General features: G+C 29.6%; 1 protein-coding gene across 3 annotated transcripts in view; it reads right to left on the bottom strand.

Moving 5' to 3' along the window:
- LOC101237995 (uncharacterized) overlaps positions 1–24,000 on the bottom strand; it is a 110,240-nt gene that overhangs the window by 83,245 nt on the left and 2,995 nt on the right. The window contains exons 1-2 of one of the 3 annotated variants that reach the window (XM_065795957.1): positions 9,274–9,616; positions 6,259–6,409 (exon numbers count right to left, since the gene is read on the bottom strand). Coding sequence is in view for 1 of the 3 variants with exons in the window: in XM_065795955.1 (XP_065652027.1) it covers positions 6,259–6,409 (151 nt within the window). In the remaining 2 variants the exon portion in view is untranslated. Of the gene's footprint in view, positions 1–6,258; positions 6,410–8,720; positions 9,617–24,000 lie in introns of those variants that run through there. The other 2 variants (XM_065795956.1, XM_065795955.1) reach the window with 2 other exon arrangements.

Raw genomic sequence — 24,000 nt, 5'->3', positions numbered from 1 at the left:
CTTCATATATGGGATGGAAAGGTCATATAATTGAACACCATCTTGTCATCTTTTCAAATAGAACTAAGCTGCCAGTAGGAGTATTTTCTAAGTAATGTTCTGAATCTGTTCATCATAACATGCTGAAAACACTGAGATTCTTAACTCCAGAGCTCAGATTTAACAGATTTAATTTAATTTAGGAGAGCTTTTTAGAAATAGTTGAATATTCTAGTCATAGAATTTAGATTATTTGCTATTGATTACATAATTTATGCATATCTCGTATATTATACCATACAGTTTTGAAGATTATATTATATCAATTAATACTATGGATTATATTATACCATATACACACACACACACACACACACACACACACACACACACACACACACACACACACACACACACACACACACACACGCACACGCACACAACAAATGATTTTACATTATACCATTTTACAGATTATATTATACCATACTGTATAACTATATATTTAAAAATATGTTTTACAATGAAAAAGTTGCCCTTAACCCCCTTTAAAAACTGGTTTACTCATAAGGGTGTCTTATGAGTAAACCAATTTTTAAAGGGGGTTAGGGTAACCAAACAGTCCTTTTCATAATATTGTCTGTATAATAGTCCTGAACATCTTGTAACAAAAATTTTCGAAGTAATCAAACTTTCAACCTAATCTAATAGTAACCTATGTTTAAAAAATTAAAGAAAGTTTCTGAAAATCCTGGTTTTAATTACAATAAAACAGAACTGTTTTGAACTTTTCTTGAGAAACCTGATCCAGAGCCTTTTCTAGCACTTTCGTCAAGAAAAAAAAAATTTTTTGTCATTGCAAAAAGGTAAAAGAAAATAGATTTATTATTAGAGATGATAGGAAGGAGCTAGACTGTTATCCAAAGCTATAGTACCTAAAGCTACAGCTTCTTTCAAACTCAAGATAGAAATCAGGCTAATAAGTGAATTTACAGTTTACTTTAATGCTAAATGGTATTTACAGGCTAATGATGCTATTAGAGTTCTTTTTCTTGATATAAAAGCAACACGCTAAATGCACCTGTACCAAAAAATTTGTTCTAAATCATATGCTGTCAATGCAGTTTTAAACTCTCTATATAAATATAGTTTGTATTTAAATTCAACAATGATTCCTCTTGCTCTGTTGGATGATTTGTCATTTGAGGAAAAAAACAAATACTGCAAAGCAATTCTAACTTTTAAAATGCAGATTTCAACTTATCTTCTCTTGATTAAAGGAAGAAAAGTGGTAAAAACGAACAACTGAAATTATTTGTTTTTAAAATGTAATCGATAACATTAAATTATTAACAACCCAATAAGCGCAAAACATTTTCAAGACAATTTTGAAAAATGCCCTAAGCATAAGTTGAGGTTTTAGTGTTCCTGTTGAGTTTAAATTTTTAGGAAGTTATTTTTTCAATATTTGGTCTAAATATAAAGTAAATGGTATTTTAGACATGAAAATTTTCTCAGATTGAATAACACTAATTGAGAAGTAAGTTTTGTCCATTTTCTTATAAATGAATGTTATAAATTGTAGCTTGTATATATTTTTTTATATTTATATCATTTATATAATCATGGTAAAATGATGATAATAATAAAGTTGTATGTATGACATTAGCTATTATTTTCATTAGCATTTAGAATTGTTTTATAATGTGTTTATATGTGTCATGTAATAATACTTGTGTTATATACACATTATATGTATTATTTTTTGTATTTATATTTATATTACAATGTTTCCATGTTTTCAAAGTAGTGTGACTAATAATGTGTAGAGCACGATTGCAAACTTTGCCATCCAAGTGGTGTACAGCTGAGGTGTGACTTAACATCAGTAAAGCATTTAATTTAAGTGGTAAAGCATTTAATTTAAGTGGTATTACTGATGTCACACCTCAAACATTTTGCTATAAATACAATTATTTTATATCTCAATATAATTTATATTTAGTGTTGTTCATAGATGTTCATACAAAACAATGCAAAAATATGTTATGAATAAATATTTTTAAAGTGCAACTAAATTGTGTTAAATAATCAATACTACCTTGACTAAATTATTGATTTGTGAAACAACAGAGTTGAAAAAACTGGTGTAATAAATAAATAGTGAAACAACAGAGTTGAAAAAACTGGTGTAATAAATAAATAGTGAAACAACAGAGTTGAAAAAACTGGTGTAATAAATAAATAGTGAAACAACAGAGTTGAAAAAACTGGTGTAATAAATAAATAGTGAAACAACAGAGTTGAAAAAACTGGTGTAATAAATAAATAGTGAAACAACAGAGTTGAAAAAACTGGTGTAATAAATAAATAGTGAAACAACAGAGTTGAAAAAACTGGTGTAATAAATAAATAGTGAAACAACAGAGTTGAAAAAACTGGTGTAATAAATAAATAGTGAAACAACAGAGTTGAAAAAACTGGTGTAATAAATAAATAGTGAAACAACAGAGTTGAAAAAACTGGTGTAATAAATAAATAGTGAAACAACAGAGTTGAAAAAACTGGTGTAATAAATAAATAGTGAAACAACAGAGTTGAAAAAACTGGTGTAATAAATAAATAGTGAAACAACAGAGTTGAAAAAACTGGTGTAATAAATAAATAGTGAAATAACAGAGTAGAAGAAACTAATAGCATCTTTTAGAAAAAAATTTAACAAACTCATTACAGGAAGTACATTACAGGAAGTATTTCCAAATTTAAATTTAAATTTATGTTTTTTCAAAACCTCATTTTGTATATATAAAATATTTTAATTAATGATAATTTTGTAAATGATAAGTTCACACTTGCCATTTTCTTGATTTTTGAATAAAATATTTAATAAACAAGATACCTGTTGAAAATGCATGAAAGCTATTGAACATTTTTTTAAAACACCTTTTCTTCCAACAAGGCTACAAGCAACCATTATTAGAGTTGGAAGTTACAGGAAGAGATAAAATTTATAGAGCAAGATAGCAATTAACAGACGACTTAAAAGATTGCAAATTATATGAATCAGGAAAACAAGATAAAGGGAACGAATTCTAAAGAACTGATGTTTGAGGAAAAAAAACTAGACAAATAAGAATTTTTAGAGCACTTAGGAACAGTCACAGTAATGAAGTATTAGGATGAGACTTAATTGAAAAACAAGAAGATGTAGATATAGAGCGTCTATATCTACAAGTTTTAGTAGATATAGACGCTCTTATTGCCCATTATAGTATTTATAGAAAAGAGAAAGAGAAACAACATTACGACAATGCGATAATGGTTGGAGGTTGGCTGCAAGAGCAGACCCAACTATGTGAACAATGTATTTTTGCACCTTGTCTAAAAGAGAAAGGGCATCATTCAAAGATCTGCTCCAGATACAACAAAAGTATTCCATACAAGGACAGATTTGAGATTTATAGAGATAAAGAATAGAATACTAAGTAAGAAAGTGGTAAGTGCAATAAAGCAATGCAACCTTAGCAGATGCTAATTAAGTAATCAATTTGATATTTGATTTCTAAGAAAGATTGGAAGTAAGAGTTAATCCTAGAAGCCGAAGGGTAGGTGACTCATCAAGTACATTAACATTCATATAGGAAGATCTTGATTATTGTGATAACAATTAGCTGAAAAAATTGAGTTCTATCTGTAAAAATTCACCACCCACCAAGATCCCCATGCTGTAGCAGAAGTGACATCCTTTTCAAGCTCAAATGCCCTTACCAAGCAATCAGAGAATGTTGGCAGCTTATCAAAACAAGAATAAATGGTACTATCATCAGTGAACAATGCCACCTTAGATATGAGTATTTCTGGGAAATCATTGATGTAAATTAAAAAGAGTAAGGCCAAGAATAGAACCTTGAGGAACCCCTGCGGTTACAGGAAATGAAGAAAAGTGCTGTCCACCTAAATAAGGAGTCAATAATCTTAATGATGCTACCAAATACACCATAAGAAGAAAGCTTGTGAAAAAAACCAGCCAAACTTTATTAAAGGCTTTAGAAATGTCAAGAGCGATAACCTTAACCTCTCCATATATATCTAATGTACGATAAAACCTATCGTTTATTACCATTAACAAATCAGTAATAGAACGAAAAGACCGAAATTCATATTGATGAGATTAGATAATAAAAGATTAAAAGTGTTTGTTAAGTGTTAATTTAAGACTCAAAAACCTTGCTTATGATAGGAAGAAGACTAATGGGACGGTACTTATACAAGTCAGATCGCTCTCCAGAATATTTGAAAATGGGGATAACAGATAGCACTTTCCAACAGGCTGGAAAACAAGACTCTGATAAGCACTTGTTAAGTAGTTTTGAAAGTATAGACGACAGTTCCGGAGAACACTTCTGCAAGACTATAACAGGTATGTTGTCCGGACCACAAGCTTTAGAAGAGTCTAAGAAGGAAATCACTTTAGATCCAGAAGCTGGAGTGATACGAGCATCAAGCAATGGACCAACCCATTTATCGGCTATATCAGGTAGATATAGCGACTGGAATCAATAGATGAAACTGATGAGAATTTCTTAGCAAACAATTCAATAGATTTGCCCTTATTATAGATACTGTTAAAGATTCTCCAAAAGTTACAAGAGCCTAATTTTTGAGATAATATACAAGATTTTGTAACCTTAGCGGGCTTTGGCATTAGACAAAACCTTTTTACAATGGTTTCTAGCAATAGTAAACAGATACCTGTTTTCTGGAGAAATACTTTGCTGATAGATATGAAAGTAATGGTTACCATTGGAAATTGCAGCAGTGCAATGTGAAGAAAACCATGGAGAAGAGTGGAGCTTTACTTAGAATCATCGACAGCGAATTAAAGATTCCACGCCAGCCTGAATCCAAGAAGTTACATAGAAGCATATTTAACAGCAGAAAGTTGAAAGATTTCTACTCAAAGGCCATCACAAAGAAAATCACGGAAAGAGCCCCAGTCATCTTTAAGGTAGTTCTAAGAGGTATAATGATGGGGGGATTTTGATGATGAAGAAGAATGAGATAATAGTTTTAAAGAGATCAAACTGCAAACAGAACTTAAATTGAAAAGAGTGCAGTCTTGAGATGAAGGAGAGCAATATAGAACAAAGAGAAAGGTAATAGGAAAGGAAAGGTGATAAGGTGAAAGGTTCTAAAGGAAAGCACATAAAAGAATAGTCTGTGGATTCAAACCTAGTTTCCGGATTTTTGTGGATTTCCTGACAAATGGGTGAATGTGTACAAAAGTAAATGCCCAGGCCAAGCTTATTGGAGTCTTTATGAGTTAAAGGAAGTTAACCATCAACACTAAGATCACAAGATGAGACAGTTGAACTCAAATTAGTCTCACAAAGAGCAAGTAGATTAGGTAAACTTTGCAAGGGATAAGACTCAACAGAAGAAAAACTACTTCAAAGACCACAAATATTAGTGAATGATAGATTTAGAGAACTTGGTGGTGATGATGGTTTTTTGTGTTTTATAGTTTTTGGTAATTTAGTCATTTTTAAATTTGTTAAAGAACTTGACTCAAAGCACAGATAGTATTCAGTACATTATTTAGTAGCCCAAGCAATTGCCTCATTACTATTATTAAACCTTAAGCCATAACAAAGGGCTCCAAATGTGGCCTCAACAATGCACACCAAAAGTACGAACAGGGATATCATCCTGCGCAATATAGCCCTGGCAGTACTCTGCTATTTTACAGCCATTGAAGGAATCAGCTTCTCTAAAATCTACTGCAGAGTTCAGGAAACCTGACTACCAACCAGCCACAAAACCATAAAACTGAGTTTTAGAACTGTACCCTCATGAGATGATAATAAAATGAGTTGCCTAGTCATAGAAACAGAGAGACAAGCAAAACCCATGCATTGAGTGAAGAAGATCCAGCATGTATACTAAAATCATCCAGCATAATAGATTAACATGATATTTATTAAATACCTATTGAACATGCATGTTATCTATTGAACATGATACCTATTGAACATACATGTTACCTAATGAACATGATACTTTTTGAATATGCAAGGTACTTATTGAATATAAATAATATCTTTTGAACATGATACCTATTAAAAATATATAATACTAATTAAAAACAATAAGTAATAAACTTGATTTATATTGAACATAATAATTATATAATGATGACTTATATTAAACATAAACATACATTCAGCAATAAAACAAAACCATTAAATGAATAATAAACAAATTAAGAAATCTGTTTACCATCTCTATTTACTGCAGTTTCAGGAAAACTAGGTAGGTATTCTTTACTATTTTCTTTATCTTTATTTTCAATAACATCAAAAGGAATATTAAAATAAACTTCTTTTTCATCTTGGTCATCTTTTGTGATCAAAGGATGAAGATTGACATGCTAAATAGAATACATTCTTAACTTTAATAGTATCTAATATCTTATAGCTTTTAAAAATAAATTAAAATGAATGGAAATACCTACATACATACCTACATGCATACATAGTATGTATGTATGTATGTATGTATGTATGTATGTATGTATGTATGTATGTATGTATGCATGTATGTATGTATGTATGTATGTATGTATGTATGTATGTATGTATGTATGTATGTATGTATGTATGTATGTATGTATGTATGTATGTATGTATGTATGTATGTATGTATGTATGTATGTATGTATGACAACTACAACAGTTTTTTTAAACAGTGATATCTATTCTCTATAATTCATCTGTACTATGTTGTAAGTTAAATAATTAGTATGTTATATTTAAAAAGAGAAAAAAAATTAAATTGTTGTCAGTCAAAAATAATTGGGACATTGTCGAATTACAAATGCCACAGAAAACAGAAGAATTACAATTATTATTAAAAAAAGTTGATTGTCAACTGTTTCGGAATTAACTTTTCTCTGTTATCTGTGATAACAGAGAAGTATAGGTTGGAGAGAGTAAAAAATGGTAACACCTGCAGTGTCATTAACTTTTTAGACATTGCAATTATTCTTGAAAATTACAAAAAAATTCAAACAGACATTTATTATAAAGAAACTCATGAGTACTTAAACTATCATTACCCACTTCATATTAAAAAAATATTCTTATAATTTAGCGAAAAGAATAATTATTTTTTATCTAATTACAATATGGAAAAATTATGATTAAATGAACTAAAGTTGTGGCTAAAAAGCTGTGATTATCCTAATAGCATTTGATAGAAAAAGCATTTCATAATGCGAAATTGCAAGGATACTACTAAAAAAATATAAAGAAGTATTTCTTTAGTGACAACCTTTTATAGCAATCTTAATTTTCAACCTTATGTTACTGAAGCAAACCTTTTACTTAAAGTTTCGTCTAGTAAAAGAGTTAAAAAAACTTTTTATAATATTCATCCAGTATTGGCATTTTAACAACCTCCTAATGTACTCAGAAAATTTTATTATTAAAATTTTTAAATAACCAACAAGAAAGTTGGATTATTCAAAAGCAAAGATACTCGCTGCAAAATTTGCAAACTCTAGCTTTAAGAAGTAGATGTATTCGAAACATCTAACTATACTATATGGAAAGTAAGAAGGCATATCACTTGCAACAGTAAAAATTTAATTTATTACATTAAATGTTTATCATGTAATAAACAAGCCACATATACTGGTAAAACTAATAAATTGCATATAAATGGATATATTTCTAGTAGCAGAACTGACCTATCCACTAATAGATTTGACAACAATGGTTATAACATGCCCATTATTAACATGCCCATAATGGTATTTTTGAACCTTTTTTCCAACTTTTTGTTTCCCTTGAAATTTACAATGAGAGTTTTTTATAAGCATATGAAAAGCATTTAGATAATCAAAAGCATGATACATTAAATTGATATTTCTTGTATCAAAATAATTTTCATACAAGAAATATCAATTAAATGTATTAAATAAACCACAACAATTTATCAATTACAATAGTTGCTCATAGTAACCATGTGTAATTTACATTTTTTTGTATATATAATTTTGCAACAATAACATAAGCAGCACTACTGATGATTATTTAAAAGGCCTCTAGTGCTAATAAACTTAAATTTTGAATTTTTGTTTTAGTGTATATTTTAAAATTGTGTTTTAAATAAAACACTTTGAGACAATAAAATTAATTTGAATTTTGTTTTTGTTTGTTTACTGATTTGACAAATTTTTAAATTATGTTACCACATAACTAATGGTAATGTACAGCACGGAAACTTACCATGATAATTCATTACTGATTATGTTCCAAACCTATGACTTTTATATTTTAAAAATTCTAACCCTGTTATAATTTTAGATAGACTTTCATTAGTCATCCAGTTTATTGAAAGGTAAAAAGTTAAAAGAAGCAATAAATTTTAAAAAAGAAGAACAAAGAAGCTTGATTGAGATAAATTTAATGATGAACTTTGACTACTTGATATATTTAGTTTCATTGTTAAGTTAAAGATAAAAAAAGAAAAAACTAGAATTAGTTTTAGCACCCAGACACTTGATTTAACAAAGTTGATTTTTAGTTAACAAAGTTTTTTGCTCAATTAATCTTCAGCACATTTATTTTAAAAACAAATAAATTTTATAAATAGTAGGATTTACTAAATCTAATTTACTTCCAACAAAATTGCTTACAAAATTGCTTACTATTTATTAAATATTAGCATATACTTACATATTTTCGAACTCTAATTTACTTCCAACAAGATTGCAAATAACCACTATTAAGTTACGAGTTACTTTAAAATAGAGAATAAGTAAAAATAATAGGAAATGGTTATCTGAAGACTTAAAAAGTTGTAGCTTGTATATAAAAGAAAAACATAAAGATGGTTAATAGTTATGAAATTTTTTTAATGTGCAAGGAAAAAAACTAGATTAATAAAAGTTTTTATAACATGAAGGGACAGATACAGTAAAAAGATGCAACTTGTTGAATAAGAAACAAGCAATAATGAGTTTTGGTTTATCGTAATAGAGACGATAGCTTGTAATAGCATAATAGAGATGATAGCATTGACCATGATTGTATTTGTAGAAAAATAAAGAAATACAACCTTACAACAATGGGAGAGTGGCTCAAGCTTGGCAGATAAAGCAGGTCTTAATTTATTTTTATTTTTTTATGTTAATTCACCTCCCCATGGCTGAAAACGCCACTACAGGCGAGGAGGTTACATAATTGTGGTTATAACCTTCTCTAAACTATATAACTCCAAAACACGAACCTTGACAACCACGGCCGCTGTGCAGAGAAACAAGTTGAGCGTGGTACTTCCAGGGACGTGGTGGGGATCGAAATCGGTACCTCTCACTAATGACGCGAGCGTTCTACCACTACACCACGATTGAATTACATTTACAATGTGCTTTTAGACTTTGTCTGGAGTAAGAAGGTTGCTATTCATTAATATGGTAATACCAACATTATTGCAATATATTTTTGCAGTAAATAAATGAGTTTTGTTGTCTACTCTCGAGTCCTTAATAAACGTCCCCACCCATTTATTAATTTTTGGATATTTTCCCCATCCACCCTAAGTTTATTAAGACCCCTCCTCTCCTCCCCCCCCCCCCTCCACCTCCTCCCGTTTAATAATTTTTACTTGTTATCAACAAAAAATTTATTTCTCAAAACCAAAAAAAAATTTCAGTGAAAATCGGCCGTTAGAAAATATACATTAAATAATACATTATTTACAAATAATACATTAGAATATATAATACAAATATATATAGAATACAAATATATATAGAATACATAATACAAATAATACATTAGAAAATAATTTCAGTCACCGATACAAACAAAAACTTTCAGTGTAAACTGGCTTTAAAAATCGTCGACTTAAGAAATCTCGATTTGCTAAAAATGAACTTTTAGTTTATTTCTCACCAAAGCTTTTTACTCTTTTTTAATTCTTTTTTGGTTTAGATCCTATAATTAAAACCATAGATATGCAAAGCTACAGGATTTAATATGCTGAGTATAAGTTTTATACTTTTCAAAGTATAAAATTTATATCACCATACTAAATCCATTTGAAATTATGATAAAACAGCTGTTAGAAAATGCGCATTTGACCGCAAGCCATGTTAGAATAGTTTTATGCGTGTTATGTAACAAATATTGGTTCGAATTTATAAATTAAAATTTTTTATAAAAAATATTTATATTATAACATGGCGTCAGATCGGAAGTTTTCAAGAACTGGCCGAGATAAATACAGAAAAAAAAAATGCTTTGGGAAAACTTTGTAAAAGTTACAAAAAAGAGTACGATTTATCGGTTACTGAAAACTTTCAAATAGTAAACTTCAGTGAAAAAGAAGGAAAATCGTTAATACATTGCCACGCGAAGGTTACCTTGCAAGAGCTGTGAGAGAGTTTTATTCTGACCTTAAAGACATTAAACATGATAATCCCACCTTAAAAAAAGCCCTAAATTTGGGAAAAGATGTCCAAACCAAGTCGAGACAGATTAAAATGCTGTAACTGCTCCTTCAAGCAACTCAAAGAATTGTCAAGCAGGTGGAGGACAAAAATTACCAATCCCAGATGTCGGATAACTTTTATTTGAGTGGTTTGTAGACATCCGTGGAACCCTTAAACCACGTTTACCCAGGAGAACGCTTACAGCGCAATGCAAAAATTTTTATGAACAGTGGCTTGCCCAACAACCAGAAGAGGTGCCAGAGGATAAGAAAATTATTTTCTCCGACCATAGTCATAAGAAATAGATCTATTTCTTATGACTATGGTTAAACTAAAAAGCATCTGTAATTAACCAATCGGTGTTGAGTTTTTAACATAACCATTAGCCAGTAAGTGTTGAGCTGCAATTACGCGATTACGTTATTAAAAAATTCTCCTAGCGTTATAACGAAGCTTTATTGCGGTAATTTATGTTTAAATATATTTGGATTTACAGAGATATATTTAATTTATTGCAAGATGTCTGAATACGTTGATCTTATTAAAAGAAAACCATCTGGGTCAGAATATAGAAAACGGAAGGCAGAAAAAGAATTTCAAAAAACAAAAAAGTTTATGAATATAGAGAAATATATCGCAACGAAAAATCAAGACCGAAATCTGACATCTACATCTGGAATAGCAACGAATGCATCAGTTGATCAGATAGTTATTGAAGATATTGTGGACGAAGTTTCTCGAAGTGATGAGATGAGTTGTGCTAAAACTACAATATCTACTTGCGATGGCGATGTGCAACAAACTCCGTTGGCGATGTGCATACAAATTCCAGATAACTTAAGCACTGTTTTCATGAATATATCGGATCAAGCTATATGGCCACTCATTCGAAATAGCAAAGTTATTGATCATATAATATCTAACTGCCAATTTCAAACTCGCATTAATAATTATCCAAAGAATGATACCGCCCGGCATTTCTCTAATTGTCATTTCACAAAAAAAACTTGCAAACAACGAAACAATTCAGCACCGTTGGTTAATATATTCCGTATCTAAGGAGTTAATTGTTTTGTTGCCGGCTATTTGATAGTAAACTAACATCGAGTTTAGTATCTGTAGGATATAACAACTGGAAACACTTAACAGAAATGTTAAAAATTCATGAGAATAGCACTTCTCGTAAGAAGTTTTACCTTTCATGGATTGATACTGAACTACGATTAAAAACAGGGAAAACAATAGACTGCCAAGAGCAACTTTTGATTAGAAAAGAAAAAACAAGGTGGAATAATGTTTTGTCTAGATTGATGCATATTACACTTTATCTAGCTGAAAACAATATGGCGTTCAGAGGTACCTCCGACAAACTATATACGCCTAATAATGAAACGTTCTTGGGCTTAGTACAACTTTTAGCCAAATTTGATCTAGTCATGCAGGAGCACTTGTGGTTAGCTACGAATGGTAATGTTTCAGACCAATACTGCAGAAAAGATATACAAAATGAATTAATAGAGCTGATAAATACAAAAGTGAAGTCAGAAATTGTATCGCGCGCAAAGAAATTGAAATATTATTCTATTATAGCTGAAGTACTCAGGGCATTACTCATTTAGAGCAACTTTCACTGACAACACAATTTGTTGATTTATCTTCAAATGACGATAAAATATCAGTGAAAGAACATTTCATAGTATTTGTGTCTGTCAATGAGTCGACTGGTGAAAGATTCACTAAATATATTATAAATGTTTTAAATAAATACGGACTGGAATTGAGTAATTGTAGGGGTCAGGGTTATGACAACGGGGCGAACATAAAATGAAAAAATATTGGGGTTCAAAGGAGAATTTTGGAAATAATTCCCTTTGGTTGTTTATGTACCGTGTGCCTGTCATAGCTACAATCTTTTACTATGTGATGCCGCTAAGTCTTCTGTAAAATCAGTCACTTTATTAGGGGTACTTCAGAGGTTGTTTACATTGTTTTCAGCTTCTGTTCATCGTTAGAAAATTTTAACCGATCACTTGGGAATATATACCATTAAAAAGCTAAGTGACACACGTTGGGAAGCAAGAATAAGCAGTGTTAAAGCATTCCGTTATCAAATTAGTACCATCCACGATGCTTTAATTACTTTGGCTATTGAAAATCAAAAAACTGATGTTCAAGTCTCTCATGAGGCTTCTACTCTAGCTGAACAGTTTAAAGATTTCAGTTTCATAGTTTTGTTGTTTGTTTGGAATGAAATACTTTTTCAAGTTAATGTCGTTAGTAAATCTCTACAATCATTAGACATGGATTTAGGTAAACGCACAGAAATGTTGAAAAAATTCTGCACTTTTTTGGAGAAATATAGAAATACAGGATTCAAATCCGCCATTTTAACGGCAAAGGAATTGGCCGGAGAACTAGAAATTGAGCATGTGTTTAAAGCTACATCAAGAGTTCAATATGTTAAGCGTCAAGCTGGAGAAACTGTCAGCGATGAGCCTATAAGTTCCCTAGAAAAAAAATTTGAAGTTGAATTTTTTAACTGTCTTTTGGACTCAACATTAACTTCATTCAATGAAAGATTTGATCAGTTAAGTAAGTATTCCGAATCATGGTCTTTGATCATGACTATAGCTGTTACGGTTGCTAGTGGGGAGAGGCATTTTTCAAAGCCTAAGTTGATAAAAGCCTATCTAAGATCAACAATATCCCAATCTAAGTTGACAAACTTAGCAAATTGACTTTAATAAACTCATTGAAGAATTGGCCGATAGAAATACAAGAAAAGCAAAATTTTATTAGTTTTTCTTTTTAATAAATAGTTATTTATATTACTAATTGGTTATTTTACCCTTTGACTAATTTTGGATGGGATTAAATTGAGCTAGGGGCGCCGTAGAAATCTCGCCCAGGGCGCTGGTAGTGCTAAAACCGGCACTGTATATATATATATATATATATATATATATATATATATATATATATATATATATATATATATATATATATATATATATATATATATATATATATATATATATATACAGTATTGGACAAAACATTTGCAACCAACATCGAACAATGCTAAAAAGTGTTCCTAATTTTACATGTCTTAAAAACGAAACGGACTATACTACCACAGCAAACAGTTCAGGAGTCTGGAGTCATAGCATGCCATGACATGAGCAATCAGCTGACAGGTGACAGCACACAGGCAGAATTTCGTTGACAAGTGCCATTTTGCAGCGGACAAAACAAGTGCAACTTTTTTGGTTTGTTTCATTTTCTTAAGTCTGGTCCGTGTCAACGTCACGGAAGTTTTTTAATAATTGAAGGAAGTATTCAGAAGTTTCCAGAAGCATGCAGAAGCTTCCAGAAGTTTCCAGAAGAAGCATCTGGAAGCATCCAGTATCATCCAGAAGTATCCAGAAACATTCAGAAGCATCCAGACGCATCCAGAAGCTTCAAAAAGCATCGAAAAGAAGCATCTAGAATCTTCCAGAACAGGTTCACACAGGTTCATTTTACTATATAAGAGACATGTAAATTGAAATGTAATTCAGTCAGTATATGGAAGTCAATCAGTCAGTATTATCAAGACAGTTTATCGAAGTGAGTTTTATCAAAGTGTTTTATCGAAGAACATCAATAAAAGAAGTGAAATACAACAAGTGTTTCATTACATCAATACAGTCCACACCCAACCAAGACGTTGTGTTCCACAGTGCATTATTGTATCATCACAAGGTAAATGTAACACAGTAAGCCTTGAGAAGCGTGATTATTTATTTTTATTATTTTTATGAATTCAAGTGCAAAAATGGCCCCCGACAGTCTTGGATTGGAACTAAGAAAGAAAATTATTGGCGATTACGTAAGTGGAATGTCACAAAAAAGTATTTGTGATAAATATCGCGTAAAAAGAATGGACCGTATCAAGACTATGTTCCAAATATCGTTCTACGGGGAAGTTGGCAGCAGATAACAAAGGTGGAAGACCGCGTTCCACCACTTCTAGAGAGGATTCTATGATCGTTATATCCGTCAAGAAGGATCCCTGGATATCATCAGTCGAGATACAAAAGCAATTAGAGCTGCCTGTATCGGACCAAACAATCAGACGACGTGCTGTTGAAGCCGGATTGTTTTCTCGACGCCCTGCAAAGAAACCGCTGATTTCACTAAAAAACCAGAAGAAAAGACTCCTGTTTGTGTACGTCGACCGGCCGGAAAACGCCTCGATTTAAGTTACTGCCATAAGACCGTGAAGCGTGGTGGAGGCAATGTAATGGTCTGGGGGTGTTTTTCTGCTAACGGTCTAGGTCTAATACATCGAAACGATAGAATAATGGACCGTTTCATGTATAAAAAAATCCTGAAAGATGTTATGTTACCTCATGCTGAATGGAATATGCCAATAAAATGGGTTTTTTAGCAAGACAACGATCCGAAACACACTGCAAAAGTAGTCAAGCAGTGGTTTCAAGACAACCACCTATCGGTGATGGATTGGCCGCCTCAATCTCCGGATCTCAATCCTATCGAGAACCTGTGGGAGATCGGCAACCGCAGAATTATTCGTGAAGGTGTTCGTAATAAGGATCAACTGTTTGAAAAAATCCAAAAGGCCTGGGCAGCGATTCCACAAACTTTCATTGATCACCTGATCGAATCTATGCCTCGAAGATGCAAGGCTGTGATCGACAACAAAGGATTCGCTACGAAATATTGATAGTGAAATACAGCTTGGTCAACATTTTGTCGAGTTGCACTTGTTTTGTCCAAAAGGAAATCAACTTTTTTTAATACTTTTGATTAATTTATTAATTTTCGTGTACAAATAATGAACTTTGTGATGAATAAAACTTGAAGAACTTTGTCTCTAAACAGTTACACAGTTATTTCTCTAAATTGAAAAAATGCAACACTTTTATATAAAGAAACTAAATTAGCATTATTTGGTTGCACTCGTTTTGTCCGATACTGCATATATATATATATATATATATATATATATATATAATATATATATATATATATATATATATATATATATATATATATATATATAAACTAGTAAAAACACTTGTCTAATTTTTAGTTGTCTCCCACAGCGTGTTTCTCCATCAGGTTCATCAGGAAATCCTACCTACTGATGGAGAAACACGCTGTTGAAGAGAACTAAAAATTAGATAAGTGTTTTTACTAATTTAATTTACTAATTTGCTAATTTATTATTGCTCTGTTCTTTAAGAACATTGAGCACTCTATTTTTAGAATATACTAACATATTTTATATATTTATATATATATATATATATATATATATATATATATATATATATATATATATATATATATATATATATATATATATATATATATATATATATATATATATATATACATATATATATAAAAGCCACACTAATATTTTTTCTTCATTTTAAGGATAAAAGGTATAATCAAGCAAAACAAAAAAAGTTGGGTGTGGCATTGAAAAATTTAGGACAGAAAAGATATGTTTATATATAAACTAATACTTACATAAATAAAATCTTTAAAAAACGGATTAATATGGACACATTTAATATTTTAGAGAACATCTAATAGATGTAGAAATTGGACGAATTATTGAAGCTGCTGACCAAGGAGAGTCTCACAGAACCATTGGAAAGCGTTTTAAACAAGAAAACTCAACTATTTTTTGATTGGTAAAGAAGTATAAACACACTGGTAAAACTGAAAGGTCTGCTGGATCTGGGAGAAAGCCTAAAACTTCAAAAAAAGTAGATCGCTACATTCTTAACGCTGTCATAAAAAATTGTAAAATCACATGTTCTGAGATAACTCTAGATTTGAACCTTACTAATATCTCAAAGTGGACAATATCTCGCAGAATAAAAGCATCAGGTGATTTTTTTTCTGGAAAGCAAATTAAAAAACCCTTTGTTAGTGAAATCAATCGAAAAAAACGATTAAAGTGGTGCATTGAGCACAGAGATTGGACATGTGAGCAATGGGCTAAAGTTATCTGGAGCGACGAGTCTCCTTTTGTTTTGTTTTATAATGGTCGATATCACTGTTGGAAATTAATTGGGGAAAAATTCAACCTCCAAACATGCAAGGCAACAATTAAACATGAAAAAAAATTTATGTTTGGGGTTGTATTAGTGCACACAAAGTTGGAAAACTTTACCGGGTGAAGGGCATCATGGACCAGCATATGTATCATAAAATCTTAGTTAATCAGCTTGGACCAAGTATAAAAGAACTTTTTTTCTAATAGTGACTACATCTTTCAACACGATAACGATCCTAAACATACAGCACGGTTGAATATAAGATATTTAGAATCTAAATTGATACCAGCTATGTCTTGGCCAGCACAGTCTCCTGATTTAAATTCAATAGAAAACCTTTGGTCTATATTGGATAGAAAATTGAAAGATCAAAGAGCAACAAATGAAGATGATTTGTTCTAAATTCTTCTTGTTGGTTGGAATGCTTTGCCAAACGAATATTAAAAAGACTTGTAGATAGTATGGCTTCTAGATGCGCAAAAGTCATAGAAAAAAAAGGATGGCCAATTAAGTACTAAAACAGCTAAAACAAAAAAAAATACTTTAAAAATCCTAATTTCTTTTTATTATATGTAATATACAATGATGTTATAAACATTTTAATCAAAATTGTCCTATATTACTTTTATTATATGAGTCTTACACATTTTTTGTTGCTGTTTTTATAAAAAAAATTAGTGTGGCTTTTTTTTTGCACCCTCCTGTATATACAAGTTTTCAATACAAATGGCGGTCTTTCATATAATCCACTTTTAGCATTTAATAGAGGTATTACCTCATCAAGTTTAACTCTGAGCCAGTTTACTATCACAGCAACATTAACTAAGTTTGCAACATTTCTTTGGTGATTTGAATGTTTTAACCAGAAATTTCTGAAATTTTTTTATTTGGTATACTTATAGTTTTTTCCATTTTTAGGCATCAAAATTTAAATATCTGTAGTAAAAGTCACTACTTTATGTAAATTCATAAATCAGAGTTTCTATACACTTAACAGTTAACGCTTAAGTTATTAGTTACACATGCGCTTTTAACTTTTTCGCAAAAACTAATTAAAAACTTTTTTCATGGATTAAACTCTTTATTTGTAAATTATTTTATACAATGTTTCAAGGGAGTATAGATACTATCTATACTCCCTTGAAGTTTTTGCATTAAAAGAAACTGTTGTATTGTTTTTGTTTTTCAAGGTTTTTTTATAAACTACATTTTTACTTGACTGCGAGAGTTTACTTTATACTCCCTTATAATATTGAAAAAAATCATTTACAAAAAAAGAGATCCATAAAAAAAGTTTTTTATTTAGTTATATATCAGTAAGCTTTTTAAAAAAGTCTTTCTAAAATTTACATGCAAAAGCGCGCATTTTGTATGTTTTTGCCTATTCTAGTTTATTCTTCTACTCTAGTTTATTCTTCCATTCTAGCTTATTCTTATATTCTAGCTTATTTCTATTCTAGCTTATTCTTCTATTTTAGTTTATTCTTATATTCTAGTTTATTCTTCCATTCTAGTTTATCTACCATTCTAATTTATCTACCATTCTAATTTATCTACCATTCTAATTTATCTACCATTCTAGTTTATCTAGCATTCTAATTTATCTACCATTCTAGTTTATCTACCATTCTAATTTATCTGCCATTCTAGTTTATCTACCATTCTAGCTTATCTTCTATTCTAATTTATTCTTCTATTCTAGTTTGTTCTTCTATTTTGGCTTATTCTTCGATTCTAGCTTATTCTTTTATTCTAGTTTACTCTTCTATTTTAGCTTATAAATGTTGAAAATCAATGCTGCGATTATTTATAAATGTCACAAAATTCAAAAAGAAACGCAACAACATATTATCGATATTTAAAACTTTTGTAATGAAGTTATATAAATAGTTTATTTAAAATACATGCTTAATTGCAAATTTTGGTGAAAAAAAAGGTAACTAATAGTATGATCCACTCACTGCATTCAGTTTATATAAGAAAAATGTATTTATTCCTTTCCAAGCATTTTTAATATTGTTTACATTGTTATTAAAATACGTTATAATTTTTAACTAAAATTTACATATGATTTTTTACTAAATTTTAATCAGCTACTGATTTTATTTTAATATTTATTATTTCTTTTTTTTTTTTACTTTTTATCTATTGAATATTCATGTTATATTTTTCTATAAAATGCTCTTATATCTGAAGACATTGTTTGTCTTACATATGAACACCAACTAATAGTCAAAAGAGTTTTTTCAGTCATAAAATAAGTCATAAACATTTTTGCGTACCGAAATACTGAGTTGGTGGTGACTAGGTTTGAACTTGTATCGAATAACAATCCGGGTTTAAAACAATTCCTTTCAAGCTGTGACCAACTGAGCTATCCAGACACATAATACGATTTGATTTAAATTTTAGGAACAATTTATTATTAGTATAGAATATTGTTGTATATTGTAAATTTTTAATGTTTGCTTTTAACAGAATGCTTCAAATATTTTTAAAAAGAAAGAATTGAATTCTTTAACATCAATATCTTTCTTTAATGTCAAGTTCATATTACAAAATTGTCTTGACTTTTAGATTATTTTTTTTTTGGGGGGGGGGGGGGTAGGTTGGTAAGTGAGGAATACAAATAAATAGTGCCATGTGGTCTGAACTTGAATTGATTGATTAAAAAAGTTCACATCATTGGCTTTCAATACTTTCTCAAAGTGTGTAACAATAATTTTGGTAAAAGTAAAAAATGTCATCGATTGTGAGTTTTAATTGGTTTAGGAAAAATTAGAACGTAAAAATAGAATTACTAAGGACACAATATTTATTATAATAAATACTATCACATTATTAACAATGCCAAAAACGGTGTTGATGGTACGGTGCGTATACCTTTATAAAATACAATTTGCATTAAAATTTTATTAAAACATTGTTAAATAGGTTGGAGATTATTTAAAGACATTTTAAATACAATCTTCCTGCTAAATATTAGCTAAATATTAGGTAAAATATTTCCATAAATGAACAATATTTTGGGGAGTTTTTTAAACAATGGTTCGAAAGTTTTTGATATTTTGATAGCTGCAGCTTTTATACATGCTAACTATTGATCATATCTATTCTTATGATAAACTATCGATCATATCTATTCTCATGATAAACTATCGATCATATCTATTCTCATGATAATCTAAAAAACTCAATTTTCTCTTCTTTTTTTGTTGTTGTAATTTTTCATCTGACCAATAAAAAATATATATATATCATATTTATATCTATTTTATTTTTCGTTAATAACAGAAAATGTTCATTCTAGACATATTGCAACGTTAGAATTATCTTGTTCTATCCTCCTATTTTTTAGTTTTGAGATAAAGCAATTTTAAAAATAAAAACTTTAGAAGACGGCATATAAAAACACATTTATAACTTATTTTTTCTTCGCAACCTTTTTACTTTTAACTTAAGTTTCAACACAGTAGAAAAACATAATTCTGAAGTACATAACACTATCAAAAACTCAATTTTTTCAAAAAGTGGAGATAGAACAAGATCAGCCTAACATCGCGATATCCAAACAATTTGTTTAAACTTGTTTATTTTATACCGCTTACCAATACCGCTTACTGGCTAGAGCCGAGATCAAGCCTTAAACTGTTTGGTTTTCAGCTAGAACCCTAACAACCACTGTTTACCGCTGCTTACGGCTGCTTTACGGTTTGTACTTTAAATTTTGGAATAAACTAAAATGATTACTTAGTAACACCGGCGCAGCATCATGTTTGTATAATAGCTTGAAGCTTTGATCTAAGTTATCCAAGATTGTTTAAATTAATTGTAATGATCTATAAATTTTGGGCGGATTTTTGTAATTTTAATGTTCAACTTCTTCTTTTTCTCCTGTTCTTGTGTCATTGATAAGTTAAATAACTTCAAATTTAAATGTAAATACAAATATAAATACATAAATAAATAAGGATAAATGAATAACGAATAAAATATAGGTATAAAATAGATGGATATTGAATATATAAATAAATATATAGCAATTTTTAATACAATTCTTCTAACTAAATTAACAAACTTTGTGGCTTTTAGAGAGGGTACAGTGCAAACCTCGCATTTTTAATTTACCTAAAAAAAGACAAGAATGTTTGAATAAAGAAAGTTGGAACTATATTACGGATTTGTCAAAAGCATATAACTTAATTTCTCATGATTTGCTTACTCCAATATAAAAGGTCATAAGTTTTCTAATGAAAATTTTTACTATCTTACCATTCTGCTTGCAAACCGAGGTTGAGATTAGAACTTTAAGTTTTAGAATGGTTAGAAATGGAATCTAGTGTGCCTCAAGGTTCGATATTGGGACCAATCTTCTTTAATGTTTTTTTTTAATAATATTTTTCTAATTTATTTTAGGCTTGAAAATCTGATGATAACAATACTCTTTATGTCATATATGTATCACTCAAACCATATACTCTCTCATTCATATACATACAGTCAAGGACAAAATTAAGTAACATTATTGATAAAATCAAAACTCGAATAATAAAAGCAAAATTATTTACGTCAGGATCTACATAACTGCAAAAAATTTATATATTTTTTTAAATTTGATTCTAAAGGGAAAAAAATATCTATAACTCTTTTTAACTCATTGCAAAAGTAACTCTATTAAATGAAATTAGCTATTGTACAATGTTTCTGTCCAAAATAAATGTGACAAAAGTAAGAAACATCTACCTTTTCATTATGATGTATAATGTTTTGTCAATAACTATTATTACAAATGCAAGAATATCATGTCTGATTTTTATTTTAGTACTTTGTTGCGCCACCTTTTGCTTTTACGACTGCTTCTAAACGTATTGGCATGCTTTTTACAAACTTTGTCATGATGTCAGCACTAATTGAATTCCAAGTTTCACTTAGAACCTTATAAAATTCTTTGATATTTGTTCGTTTCGAAAGAGGTATTTTAGATTTTAAAATTGCTTATAATGTTTCAATGTGGTTAAGCTCCGGGCTTTGTGGTGGCCATTTAAGGATGTTAACTTTACTTTTTTTGATGAAATGTTGTGCCACTTTGCTGGTGTGTTTAGGATCGTTGTCTTTTTGAAAAAAGTATTTGCGATCTATATTCAATTCTTTAGCGGATTGACATAAATTTTTTGAAAGAAAATCAACATACAATTGTCCTATCATTATACCTTCAACGTTTACTAGCCTTCTACACCATTTGAAGCGAAGCATCCCCAAACCATAGTGAGCCACATCCATTTTTTTAAGATTTTTATCTACGAGTGCATCACAAGGTCTGCGCAAAACTATTTGTCGTTATTTAAAGCCAAATATTTGAACATTACTCTCATCAGACCATAACATTGAGTTCCAAAATGCCTCACTCTTATTAATATGCAGTTTTGCAAATGCTAAACATTTTTATTTTGTTTATGCCACTAATGAAGGGTTTACTTTTTTGAAGAGTTTATTAAATCACTTAAATTTAGTCTTCTCTGTACAGTTCGATTAGAAACATTTAATTTAAGATTTTCAACAATCTGTCTTCTTAGATTATTGTTGAATTTTTTTTTTGCTATCCGTGCAATTAGCATCTCAGTTCTTGTATCAAGTCTTATAGGGGCGACCAAGTCTTTTCTGATTTTCAACAAAACCAGTTGTTTTATATTTTATACACATCTTTCTAACACCACTTACTGATATTTGTTATTTTTTAGCTACATTGCTTGTAGTTTAGACCCTTTTTTTGATCACAAAAGACCCGAGATCTGATGTCCGATGAATAATTTTGATGATGAAACATTATTATTATTAGTTTTACTTTTTTTCAAAATAAATTCCAAAAATTATAGTTTAAAAAATTATAGTTTAAAAAATTATAGTTTAAAAAATTATAGTTTAAAATGCTTATTTTTAATAACTTTAACAAAATGTTTTTCATAATAATCATTTTCAATAAATAGTTATTGACAAAACATTATATTTCATAATAAAAATGTAGATGTTTCTTACTTTTGTCACATTTATTTTGGACAGAAAAATTGTAAGATAGCGAATTTCATTTAATTGAGTTACTTTTGCAATGATTTAAAAGAGTTATAAATTTTTTTTTTCTCTTTGGAATCAAGTTTAAAAAAAAAACATAAAGCTATTGCAGTATGTAGATCCTGACGTAAATAATTTTGTTTTTATAGTTTGAGCTTCGATTTTATCAACAATGTAACTTAATTTTGTCCATGACTGTATTTGTATCACTCAAACAAGCTACTAATTTAATGCTTTTATTTTGTCAAATTTCTTATACTTTCTTTTAATTTGAATGTTCTGTTTAAGACATAATAATAATATAATTAATAAAACTCATCAAAAAGGATTTTGCATTGTCTATAAGTGGTTGATCTCTAATTAGATAAAATACTAAAACTTAATATTAACCTAAAGATCCACCTCTAAGTTTACGGCTTTTAATAATTGAAGTTCTTTAATCTATAAATGGTTTTTAATAATTGAAGTTTCTAAATCTATAAATGATTTTATTTCAAATGCACACAATCGTCACATTATAAAAAATGACAATACTTTACCTAAAACTAACTATGACTGTCTTAATAAGAATACCTGCCCTTTATCAAACCAATGCTTAACAAAAAACATTGCCGATGTAAGTTACAATCATTATACTCACACTTTTATCGACAAATTTTACATTAGTATAAACTTACAAATTTAAAATTAGATATGTCAACCATATAAGATCACTTAGTATTATTAACTACAAAACATATTGTATATTAATATACTTAAGTATAAAAATGACACTGAAATATCTAAGAAATTTGAAAAATAAAAGATGGAAATTTAAACTCTGTTGTTAAATGCAAAATAATTAAACAGTGCAATGCTTATAATTCTAGCACGAAATCCTGTAAATTATACATAAATGAAAAAAGTTCTTCTCTTCAAAAATGCAAACTTTTGTAAATATAAAAAGTGGAATAACATTTAAGGGCAAGCTTAGAAACAAATTTCTTCTCGCCCAATTTTTTGAAGGTTGTTTTGAATTTGAACCAGTTTTCTACTTCGATTTGACGTCAGAACTCAATCTATTGAGTTTACGTTAAAGAAGGTCGCACAACAACAGAATAAGAGGTGTTTATCTGCTTAAATCAGAAAGAAAAATTTAAAAACGAGAAACTAGATAAGGTTTCAACAAACCAGTTCTTTCGCTATATCATCTACAGCCGCACAACCACGTACAGGGTAAGCTGTATTGACACAAACAAATCAAAAAGTAATATGAGTTACAATTAAATAAAAAAAGAACAAGCTAAAATTGTTAGATCAGTCTTCGGCAATAAAACAGTAAATAGCCCAAGAAGCTTTGATGCCACTACCTTTTGTCAGAGATAATGGTATCAA

Source organism: Hydra vulgaris, chromosome 04, assembly GCF_038396675.1.
Source record: "Hydra vulgaris chromosome 04, alternate assembly HydraT2T_AEP".
In the NCBI taxonomy this organism is placed as follows: Eukaryota; Metazoa; Cnidaria; class Hydrozoa; order Anthoathecata; family Hydridae; genus Hydra; species Hydra vulgaris.
Note: the sequence above shows the minus strand (reverse complement) of the source record. Positions and strands in the feature narration are given on the sequence as shown.